The following is an 11958-nucleotide window of genomic DNA, read 5'->3' as shown; positions in this document are numbered from 1 at the left end:
CAATAAGACCCTCTTGGTGTATGTAAGAAAGACCACGGAAACAACACTGGCCAGCACTGACGTTGCAGTTAGAGTGTAACGGGGAGAGGAGCTTATGACTGTCAGTGGAGAGGTCAGGCTGCCACTTGGCCATTTTGCTAACTTCTGGACCTTAGGTTTAGGGTCAATCCTCAATTTTAAAAAAGCCACTGCTTACACTTGTCAATGTTAACTTCCTTTCATAATTTACTCAACTGGAAAAAGTATTCTATAACAAAATGTATACAATTTAGTAATTGTACAAAACATGAATTTAGCAAGATGACATTGGTTACAGTCACCAGCATCATAAACACTCAAATACTTTTTACTGCCACTTCCATGACAAGCTCAGGTAAATAAAATGGTACTGGCTGAAAAGTCACAAGAGGAGCAATTTGAAACTTTACATACAACAGCAAAGTCAATCTTCCACAATAATACTGACACAATCACAAGAGGCTCCCATGCTGCCGTGGCACTCCTGGAATGTCTTTCAGAGTCCATCTTCTACACAGATGTCAGCTTCCCAAGCCCCCACTTGAAGCAGTAGATAGAATACAAAATAAGGAGCTCTTTATTATTTATACAAAACTGGTACATTAAAAAAAATTAAGATTCAACAACTCTGCTGACCCCCTGAGGAAGCTAAGAGCTTTTATGGGTTCACCAAAGGAGCCCATAAAGGATTCCGTCACCAAACTCCTGGCCACAGGAACAAGGCACACAGCTCCAGGGCCATTCACGTGGCTCCATCATTGGCTCTGTAAGCTGACTTTCCCTTCATTAGGCTTGGAAGCAAGCCAGGGTTTCCTGGACCAGTGCTAACGAGCACTGTCTTCTCTGGCCCAAGCTAGAGTGCTTTTATCAGTGTAAAAGTTGAGTTCTTAAACACTTCCAATAAACTCCTAGCATTAGACACTTTATTACAACATATACAGATTTGATAGTTTACCAAAAAATCTAGAATTCAGCTAAATAAGTTAAAATGTCTCTAAAGAAAGTTGGCTTAGAGAAATGGTCGTTTTCTTTAAAAACTGTTCCCACACTCTAAGTTCTGAGAGGTCCGACTTGCTTGTGCTCTCCTCTGAGTAACACTAAGAGCTCTGATGTCTGTAGTGCAGAGTGTGGCACAGCTGGCGAAAAGCTAGACTAAAGGCCTCTCTGAACAAAGATCTACAGAGGTAAATGCAGTGACTGTTTCCTTTGCCGAGGACTATTTAGCACTACTTACACATTGTTCTGTAGTTTGAGAATAAAAGTAATTCTTCCATGAAGTAGGTCCCCAAAAATCAATAGACCAGCACCAAATGAATTATTAGTTTACAAAAAAATAAACTTAGATTGCAAAGTTCTACAACCCAGACTGAATAAATAAAAATCAGAAGGTCTGTCAGCTACAGTGTCATTTAAAACTATTTCTACCCCACTGGAGATGAGCCCCACACTGATCATCAGGAACTCCATCATTCTGTCAAAACACCAGTTTCCAGCTTGTGTGGTAGCTTTCAGAAACGAGCTGCAGGTCACATCTGTGGTGCTCAGAGCACCGTAACATCCACATGAGATCTTTCCAGAACACAGCATGGAAAGAACCACAGTTTCCACATCTGAGGAGTCTCTGCAAAGGACCTCAGACGTCTCTGAAAAAGCCAGAACCCAAGCAGGCGTCTATCTCACTGATCACGTCCAGTCATCTTCCACAGACACTGCACTGAGATTTTTAATTCACAGATTTCATGTTAGTCCTTGAGAACCCAATGCCCGTGTTTCAGTTCAGTATGTCAGGATGCTCAAGCCGCCTTCTTGGTGCACGTTCCTTGCAGATCTTGTAAGTTTATCTTTGATCTATGTCAGAAAAAGACAAAGTAGTAACACAGAAAATATCAGCAATGCAAAACTGGGGGTTTGGGGTACATGTGTATGTGTGTGAAGGTCAGAAGATAACAAGGCACCACCCACTCTTTTTTTTTGACACAAGGCCTCTCTCAGTATCCTGGAACTTGCCAAGTAGGCTAGGCTGCCTGCTCAGTGAGCCCCTGTCCTGTCTCTACCTGTCCAGAGCTTATACTCTAAAGAGCACACCATTACACCTATTTTGGTTGTTTTTGTTTTAGGTTTTTTTTTTTAAATCTGGATTCCAGGGCTTGGACTCAAGTTGTCCCAACATTTTAGTGGTAATTCCCAGACTAGGATTATAAAACTTTAATTTGGGAAAATCTCATATATGTGAAAGTCTTACCTGTTGTGAACCATGTGACTTCTGACAAGATGTCCTGCTGCCAATGCTGCCATCAAGGACAACTCACCAGCCATCACAGTACCACACACAATTCGGGCAAGCTGCCGTGCGTTTTCTCCGGGATTGTCTTTGCATGCTCCTTGAACACCTAGCATCTGTAATCAGAGACCATTGTGGAAGATTACTACATGGAGAGGAACAGACCTAGACTCCATTAGAAGGTGCTGTCAGGCTGAGCTGATGGCACGCTGCACTTACGTGCTTAGTTAATGTATTTTCTCATGGTTTATTAGGCACACACACACACAAACCATATGTATGCATGTAGGTGTACACATATACACACATTTTTTTTTTTTTGAGAAACTCTATACGTATTTAAACATCCTAAGATGAGACTGGCTGAAAGCAAGGGTAAAAAGATGATGTGCTGTTCAGTAAATAGATAGTACCCCTGGTATGATGGTTGAACTTGGTTGTCAATGATAAACTGCCTCCAGCAGTTTGGCCTGATTGCTAATTGATGAAAGACCCAGGCCATGGACCTGGGCAATAAAAGAATGATCGCTGAATGTGAGGCTAGAACAAGCCAATATGCAGTGTTCCTCCATGGCCTCTACCTTAGACCTGCCTTAACTTCCCTTAGGAGTGAACATCTACCTAGATGTAGAAGTTGAAATAAACCCTCTTCCCCAAGTTTGTTTTAGTAAGAAACAAAAAATAAACCAGAAAAACTGGGAGTCAGTGGCTTGAGGCCAGAGAATCATACCTGCAGGCAGGCTTGCTGAGGTAGAAGGTTGGTCCCACCACCCACGGTTCCTATCTCTATGGACGGCATGGTACAGCTGATATATAAGTCCTCGTTGGTGGGACCGCTTGCTTCCATTAAAGTAATACAGTTTGAACTCCCCACATTCTGTGCTGCATCCTGGAGGAGAAAAGGAAAAATACAGTAGAGCTCCTCATTTAGAACACCAGGCAGAGAGGAAAGTGGGACCCAGAGCGCTCACCTGGCCACATGCAATGTAGATAGCAGTGACGATGTTTGCTGCATGGGCGTTGTAGCCTCCTATGCTCCCGGCCATGGCGGAGCCCACAAGATTCTTGTTAATGTTTACGTCAACCATAGCTTCCGTAGTCGTCTTTAACACCTAGACCACAGAGTGTACATTTTACATAGTCCACCAGGAGAACTAAGTAAAAACCACTCACATCTGCCTCTCTGTACCTCTAGAGAGCAAGGGCATACATGTGGCCCCCATTTAAACTGTGCGAAGAGTGCTACGTGCACAGTCATGAACAATAAAACAACCATTTTAATGGGAAACAGCTCTACAAATATAATCTTATAAAAGGTGGTAGTACTCTTTGAATTTTTTTTATTATTTTCAAAACTTTCAGCGCTGGCTGGCCTAAAACTCACTATGTAGCCCACCCTGGCCTCAGACTTCCAGGGATCCTCCTGCCTGACTCCCAGAGCTGGGATTACAGCTGTGGGCCACCACAACTGGCCTCAACCCAACTAAAGACACAAAAATAGTAAACCGTAGGATGAAACATCTATCCACACTCACTTCTCTCACCACCTTGGCTGGAATGACAGCTTCACAAACCACAGTCTTTCCTCGTCCTTCAATCCAGTTTATGGCAGCAGGCTTCTTGTCAGTGCAGTAGTTACCACTAACTGCCAGAATCTGCATGTCAGGAAAGAACTCTTGAAGCTTCAGCAGTGCTTTCTCTGTACCCTAGTAAGAGGCAAAACAAGCACAATGCACAGTGGAGCCACATTCTGACAACCTTATCTGTTGTAAACACAGTCATCCCAGGCTCTAAGGTACTGCCTAACAAAGATCCAGAACTCTCTGCATCTGACAATGATAATGTTTCATAGCCCATTAAAACATCAGAGCCAGGCGGTGGTGGCACACGCCTTTAATCCCAGCACTTGGGAGGCAGAGGCAGGCGGATTTCTGAGTTCAAGGCCAGCCTGCTCTACAGAGTGAGTTCCAGGACAGCCAGGGCTACACAGAGAAACCCTGTTTCGAAAAAAGGAAATGAAAAAGAAAAAAAAAAAACCCATCAGTTACCTGTCTCCTGTCCCTGCTTGTCCCTGCACCACTCTACTGGTGTCCATGAGCTTAACAACTCTGGTTCACTCAAAAAGTGGAACCATGCAGAAGCTTGTAACTGGCGACTTCACTTAGAATACTGTTCTACTTTAACATATCACTTGTGTGTGTATCCAGTAAACACTTAGCTTGCTTCTTCCTATTTGTTAGTGTGAATAACACTGTGAACATGAGTATACAGATAGCTCTTTGAGACTATTTTCAATTCCAAAAGTATAATGAGGAAACAGATGACAAAGTTCTATTTTCAAGCTGTTAAAAACCACCAAACTATTGAGAATTTAAAAACTTAGGCATTTATTTTCCTCTTTCTGAATGATCTTTATAAATCTATATAAAATCTATATATTCTATAGCCTGACTAGATGATGTTAACATTTTGTATTTGTCTCTAGTAAAAAGTTATCATCAAAATAAAATGCACACCATACAAAAAAATCTCTCAGGAAAACAAATGAATGGATTATACAAACAAACTGAGTATGTTTGATATCTTAAAGACAGTGTTTCTAACACCTGCCTGTAAACCAGCAATTAGAGTCAAAGACAAAAAAACTGATCATGAGTTGCAGGTTAGCCTGGTCTACATAATGTGCTCCAGGTCGGATAAAGGCTACAGTTGAGACTCTGTTACACATACATAAAGAAAGAAGGAAAAAGTCTCTAGAAAAGGTCAATTTTAAGATTTGGAGACAAAGTTCTTTTGGGGTAGCCTGGGTGTGCTTAGAACTGATCTGGGGCCCCATGCACCTCCCTACACTCTCAATCTGAACCCTCAGGGCCACTCCTCCTTGTGAAAGAGTTACTGGGCAAAGTTCTGAAGTGAATGCCAGCCCCAGATCCCTCCCAACCCTTGTGAGGACATTCAGGACACAGTGTCAAATCTACAGCAGTGCAGCTAGCCAGACAACTCTACAGTTAAGAGCTCTGGCTGCTCTTCCTGAAGACCAAAGTCCAATTCCCAACACCCACTGGTGGCTCACAACTGAATCAAGCTCCATTTCCAGAGAAATCTGATGTCCTCTTCTGGCCTCTATGGACACCAGGCACACATGCGGTGCACAGACATTCATGCAGGCAAAATACCCATACACAAGCACATTTTATCTAACTAATTTTTAAAAAAGTCAAAAACACTATGAAACCAAACTATATTAAGCAATATTTACCTCTTAATACACGTGAACTCAATCAACTGTGTGAAGTATATACTATATGGACATGGTGTATCAGTAGGAGAGATGGCTGCGTAGGGTAGCACAGCTGTAGTCTCAGCACTCAAAAAGCAAAGGCGCAAGAATCCCCATGAGTTCCAGGCCAGCCCAGGGTGCCCATGGCTGAAGCCTGAGACAGAGTGCATCTCCGCTCACCTTGGAAATCATGTTCATCCCCATGGCATCCCCCGTCTTGGACTGGAAACGGATGTAGAGGTTGCGTCCTGCCATCGTCACATGAAGTTTCTGTAGACGTGCAAATCTGTGAACACAAGGATTTTATTTTAATCCAAGATGAGAAATTTTAAGTTTTACTCAGTTCAGTAGGAAGAATTCTTTTTTCTTTAGACACGTGAAGGATACTACTGTAGCTGAGTCTCATTCTCAGACACTGAATAGAAGGTGGATCAACTCTTTAATACATTTTAAGTCCAAATAAAAGCAAACACATTAGCTTGAACTGACTAGGTGTGATTGTAATGGTCTTCATTTAAAGTAAACATACAGCTAGACTGACACTCATGTTCCATGTAGGAAATCCTTCTCTAGGGCAAAGTAACAGTCTAGCCACAGTGCTGGCTTATGATTTTCTAACTTACTGTTACTGAGTGGCTCAGGCCACCAGGTCTGCACAGGAAGTGCTTTTACCTGCTAAGCCATCTTACCAACTATTAAAAACCAATGTATTTCTATGGGGTAATTTGTCTGCATCAACATCTACCCTAACCAGAAATACTTATTAGTCACACTAAATGAAAGAATTCAGAGTGGTACTATATTACCCTAAGCAGCCAATGTATTTGGCTGGGACAAAGGACAAGCTAAATATCCATTTGAACACATAAGTGCGTGCACACGCACGCACGCACGCACGCACGCACCCCTACCTGCTGGTGCTATCAAAGGCCTCCTTTATCACTGCAAACCCTTCAGGTGTTTCAAGCCAGGCCTTCACTTCTGCAGAGTCACAGGCACGAGGAAGACGCACCACTGGGCCTCGGGTCATCCCATCTGCAAGGACCCGGCTGCTGGCACCTCCGCCAAGCTAAGCAGACAATTATGGGAACATATTAATCCACTTTAGCTTCTCCCAAAGCCCTTATGTCTGTCCCTGAATCTGTCCGGTTGTCTTCCCCTGCCCAGTTGCCTTCCTCCCTAGTCCAGCAAGGAGTAGTTTAAAGCAGACAAACTCCAACTTACACTGATTGCCCTGCAGCCTCTGTTAGTGCTGGCCACAAGACAGCCTTCCGTTGTTGCCATTGGCACCTGGTACTCTTTCCCGTCCAGGCACAGAGGCCCGGCCACTCCAACAGGGATGGGCATATACCCAATCACATTCTCACAGCAAGCTCCCATCACCTAAGGAACAAGGAGGGCAACATGTGAAAACCTGCACTGTAACAAACAGCAGCTCATCTCAGTCCCTGTCGCTAACAATTCTTCAAGCTTGCCCCTATAAAATATTTCAATATTATTTTTAATGTATTCTTTCTGTTGTTATGGTGCTGGTGATCAAACCAGTGTTTGGTAAACATTCTATCCCTAACCCAAACTCCACCCCAAATTTATTCTTTAAAAATATTTAAACTGGTGGCTGGAGAAATGGCTCAGTGGTTAAGGGCACTGACTGCTTTCCAGAGGTCCTGAGTTCAATTCCCAGCAACCATATGGTGGCTCACAACCATCTGTCATGGGATCCGATGCCCTCTTCTGGTGTGTCTGAAGACAGCTGCAGTGTACTCATATACATAAAATAAACACTTCTTTTAATATATATATTTAAACTGGCTGGGTGGTGGCGGCACATGCCTTTAATCCCAAATCCCTGAGAGAGTTCAAGGCCAGCCTGATCTACACAGATCACAGATCAAGTTCCAGGACAGTCAGGGGAACAGAGAGAAATCCTATCTTCAAAACCCAAATTAAATAAATAAGCAAGCAAGCAAGCAAGCAAGCAAACTGTTGGACTTTTTCAACTATGATTATAAAATCATGAAAAATACTTTAAAAGTAGCAGTAGACGGTCAGCTACAAGTTACAAAGCAAGCCCTCCCTGATCAAATAGCATACCAAGGAATAGTTATAATCTCTGTAGGGCAGGTACTGCAGCGAAGATGGCTCTGCAAGCTTGGTGGAGAGCAGCTGCCGTCGAATAGACACACCGCGCTCATGAGTTTCCATTAGAGTTTCCAGTTTGTAGGCTGGGATATGCTTAGCATTGACCAACTGGATGATCTCTGCATCACTAAGGAACTTTGCACCTTTCTGAAGAAAGGAAAAAGAAAATGAAGAGATGGAATTAGATAACAACAGACATTCACAAGCAGAAGACCAAAGGCTGAAAGAGCAGAGTGCAGAGCTGCTTACATGACTATAAAGCAGTGTGGATCACCCTTGGGAACAGTAATACTTAGCCAGACCATGTCCCACACCCTCTGAAGAACAAACCCAGAACAAAACCTTGCCCTCGGTCCAGCCCCCTGCCCTCTGCACAACAGGACCCTCACTGTACACTTAAATGATTAGGGACTGATCAATGAAAGTCAATCAATACATATTTGCTTACAATGACAGTCAATATGTACAGTGATTTTTTTGTGGGAAGAAACTGTGGCCCTTAACTAGGATATATTCCAGCTGAGGATACCAACTCTCAAAAGAGCTAAAGTACAAAAACATTAAGAGGAAAATTCAAAAGGCTTTGGGTTTGTAAAGTGGGAAGATTCAAGGAAGTACTTGCTATGCAGGCCTGAGGCTGACTTCGGATCCCTAGCAAGCACATACAAGCCAGGCACGGTAGTATACATCTACAATCCCAGCACTGGGCAGGAGGAAGACACAGACAGTTGCTGGGGACTTGCTATGTCCAGTCTAACCAAAACGACAAGCTCCACATTTAGTAAGAGACCTTGTCTTTTTTGTTTTTTGTTTTGTTTTTCAAGACAGGGTAGCTGGGTGGTGGTGGCACGCACGCCTTTAATCCCAGCACTTGGGAGGTAGAGGCAGGTGGATTTCTGAGTTCGAGGCCAGCCTGGTCTACAGAGTGAGTTCCAGGACACCCAGAACTACACAGAGAAACCCTGTTTAAAAAAAAAAAAAAAAAAAAGAGAGAGAGAGAGAGAGAGAGAGAGAGAGACAGGGTTTCTCTGTGTAGCCCTGGCTGTCCTGGAACTCACTCTGTAGACCAGGCTGGCCTCGGAAATCTGCCTGCCTCTTCCTCCCAAGTGCTGGGATTAAGGGTATGCACCACTGCCCGGCAAGACCTTGTCTTTAAAAAAAAAAAAAAAAAAAAATCAGGTATCACACACCTTTAATCCCAGCACGGGGGAAGCAGAGTAAGGTGAACTTCTGAATTTGAGGCCAGCCTGGTCTACATATTTAATTAGCTTGACTATGTTGATTATTCATAAAACTCTATTTCCTCTGTCACTATATCTTAATGAAGTGGTGGTAGAATGGAACTTTATCTTACCAAGCATGGAAAAAAATTTGGTAGACTAGGAAAACATATTCTTATTATAGAAAGAATTAGATTAAGCTGGTAAGGCTGGAAACATGCCGGACGTATGTAAATATGGGGGAACAGAGTTCAAACACAGCCCACTTCAACGCTCCCCATCGCTCGCTACAAGACAGAACTCACTAGGAGTTTTGATTCTAGAACCAGAAAATAGGAGACCCTGCTGCTGGCTTTACAATTTCCTCAATGGTAAATATCTTGGGGATATTACTGAAGCTTCTTGAGCCTGGGCTGTTCATCTGATGGGTGGGGAGAATACCCCAAAGGCTTTAGGGGATTAATACAGTTGTCAATAAACCACGTGACACAGAGACTAGGACACAGTAGGCCTCGGTTGTACCAGTTTTAACTTCCTTTGATTAAAAAAAAAAAAAGTACCAAAACATCCTCTTTTAAAGAAACCTCCAGTGTGAGCACGCCCTTTTCCCACCTCTGCATTCTCCAGTATCTGCAGACATTCTTCATTAGGTCGAGGCTCGCTGGGGAGTTCAATTCCAGGTTCCTGTATGCCCAGGGCCAATGGAGGGCTAGGTCCAGAGGCGCCAAGCACAAAGGTAGCTCTGCTTGCAGTCTCAGCTTCCGCCACTAAAGGTTTTATAACCTCAACTGTGTGAGAGGCAAAAAGACATCTCAAAGCCCTCAAATCACTTTCAGATGAAGTCAACTCAGGGGGCGTCCTCGGACAAGAGGAACTGAGAATGAAGAACACAACAAAGTACCTTTTCTATCTTGGTTCATTCCTGGATCCCCCTCCACTGACGAAAGCTTCTGGCTCCTTCTCACGAGCAGAGGTTCCCGTCTACAACAGCTGTCTTGAGCTTTCTTTGGGGTCACGACAGGAGACGTGATAGGATTTTTTAATGACAGAGTCGATTCTGTCTCCGCTTGTTCAAAGAAAATATACTTGACAGCCAAAAGGAATGCTAAACTCAGGGTAATCACTTGCTCAATGTCCATGCTGACCATCCTGAATGAAAGCAAAGATAAATGGTGTCGTTCAGAAATAAAAAAGTCACAGCATAGCCCTGCAAGACCGCAGAATATTGTGGGTTCCAGTCACTCACTTGGAGAGATAAAACTGCCAGAGAGACACACTTGGTTCAATTCTCTTGGACACATCTTCATCCAGACCCAAGGAAACCTTAGATTGTTCTGCTGTGCTGTTCTGAGGAGAAGGATCAGCTATCCAGCGACTGTGAGCGTGAACAAGAACCAAGCCTAAAGACTGAAGGAACAGATTTTAAATTGTGTGCCCTCTGCCTTCTCATCCCTCAACTCCATAACCAGACACTTTCCTCCTCAACCCCACTTTATCAAGGTAAGAAAGCCCCTAGTTTGTTAAATAAAAGCAACGGTCCTGTAACTGTTCAAACGTTCCAAAGAATAGCCTTTCAAAGACTGAGGAACTTGCAAAGTCTATTCAGGAGAGCAAGAATAACAAAGATCATAAGGCCCAGTGGGGCCCAGTGGGGTATGGTGGCATACACCTGGTATCCCAGCACTCAGGGGACTGAAGCAGGATGATTCAAAGTTCAAAGCCAGCCTTGGCTAGCCAGTAAGATCCTGTCTCAAGGCATCAAACTAAAATCCCCAGAACTTCAAAGCAACAAAGAACAAACTCAGAAAAAAGAGAAGACTGGAACATGACTGAAAGGGCCAAAATTAGATAAACAAGACAGGAACTAAAAACACAACAGCCCCCAAACACCCAAAGTACAAGACACACTGAAACTACAGATACTGGGGGATGCCATTACCATAATCATCTTGACCCTTTGGGTTACAGGGTTTGGTTTATTCTCTTCTTCTTCTAAAACTCTGGCAAAATGGCTGAGCTGCCAAATTGGACGACCCTCACGGCTTTCCCGAGAAAGCTACAAAGGAAGTCAGCATGACGTTAGGAGGTATGCAGGGGACTTAGGTAAAGGGACAGCATGGGAAGTACTACTTCATAACTAATGACACTAGGAAAACCAGTCTTACCTCTAGGACCAGGGACACACAGGCTGGGAAAAATGTCATGAACACGAAGTAGTTGGCAAGCACAGACATGCAGCCAAAGCAGCACATGATCTCAAGCTGACGCACCCCTGGTAGAGAACGGGAGACACAGAGCTGGTTAAGTGTGGATTTCTGACACGCCATTTATCATCTTAAAGGCTCTTCCTTACACACAGCCAAGTTTCACAACATGACATTCTCTGCCATCTACTGGAACAAAACTAGCAACACACAGATGATGCTAAGGCTTCAGGAAGAGCTGTTCTAAAACTCAGTCCTGCCAGGACACAGATCCCAGCATCACAGTGCTGTGGATAATGGTGCTGTTTAATACAGCTGGCCAACAAATGTGTCCAACTCTTTTAGAAAATGCTATCACTTTGGGTGAGACAAGAAGCTGTAAGGCTAAAGTAGCTGCAAGCAGCTACTTTACAAGGTGTTCAAGGTGATTTACGATGCATGGATCGGGAGGCAGTTCTGCCTCTCCGACATGGCATCTCAGCAAACACTCTTACACACCACTAAATGCATTTTTCTATAACCCCCACAGTGCCTGCTGACATTCGTAGCATTTTACTTCACTGACCTATCTGAAAATGATATAATGCAAAATGTTAATAAATCAAGAGTGAAAATTAACAAACGTTTCACCACAAAATTTTTCAAGCGTCATTTGGTAATCTCAAATAGAAGGTACCAGAATTGTAGAGACCAGAAAGGAAATTAAGATCACCAACTCCTACTCTTTGGCTCAACTTAAAATAAAAAATTGCATTATATTATTTACTTACACAACCAAGGCATTTGAGAAACTGCAAATTATATATATATATA

The 11958-nt window shown here is 43.3% G+C and overlaps 1 protein-coding gene across 1 annotated transcript in view; it reads right to left on the bottom strand.

The window, feature by feature from the left end:
- Positions 1 to 201: 201 nt before the first annotated feature.
- The window catches only part of Hmgcr (3-hydroxy-3-methylglutaryl-CoA reductase), a 20787-nt gene continuing 9030 nt past the window's right edge, over positions 202 to 11958 (bottom strand). Inside the window, exons 7-20 of the mRNA XM_028790193.1 lie at positions 11107 to 11213; positions 10881 to 10997; positions 10188 to 10348; positions 9843 to 10090; positions 9554 to 9729; positions 7674 to 7868; positions 6804 to 6962; positions 6491 to 6648; positions 5760 to 5865; positions 3835 to 4005; positions 3271 to 3411; positions 3030 to 3188; positions 2261 to 2415; positions 202 to 1866 (exon numbers count right to left, since the gene is read on the bottom strand). Coding sequence (XP_028646026.1) covers positions 1812 to 1866; positions 2261 to 2415; positions 3030 to 3188; positions 3271 to 3411; positions 3835 to 4005; positions 5760 to 5865; positions 6491 to 6648; positions 6804 to 6962; positions 7674 to 7868; positions 9554 to 9729; positions 9843 to 10090; positions 10188 to 10348; positions 10881 to 10997; positions 11107 to 11213 — 2108 coding nt within the window. The 3' untranslated portion in view covers positions 202 to 1811. The remainder of the gene's footprint in view (positions 1867 to 2260; positions 2416 to 3029; positions 3189 to 3270; positions 3412 to 3834; positions 4006 to 5759; positions 5866 to 6490; positions 6649 to 6803; positions 6963 to 7673; positions 7869 to 9553; positions 9730 to 9842; positions 10091 to 10187; positions 10349 to 10880; positions 10998 to 11106; positions 11214 to 11958) is intronic.

This window comes from Grammomys surdaster, unplaced genomic scaffold (genome assembly GCF_004785775.1).
Source record: "Grammomys surdaster isolate TR1022 unplaced genomic scaffold, NIH_TR_1.0 125876, whole genome shotgun sequence".
Taxonomy (NCBI): Eukaryota; Metazoa; Chordata; class Mammalia; order Rodentia; family Muridae; genus Grammomys; species Grammomys surdaster.
The sequence above is the reverse complement of the archived record's forward strand: the minus strand, read 5'-3'. Positions and strand labels throughout refer to the sequence as shown.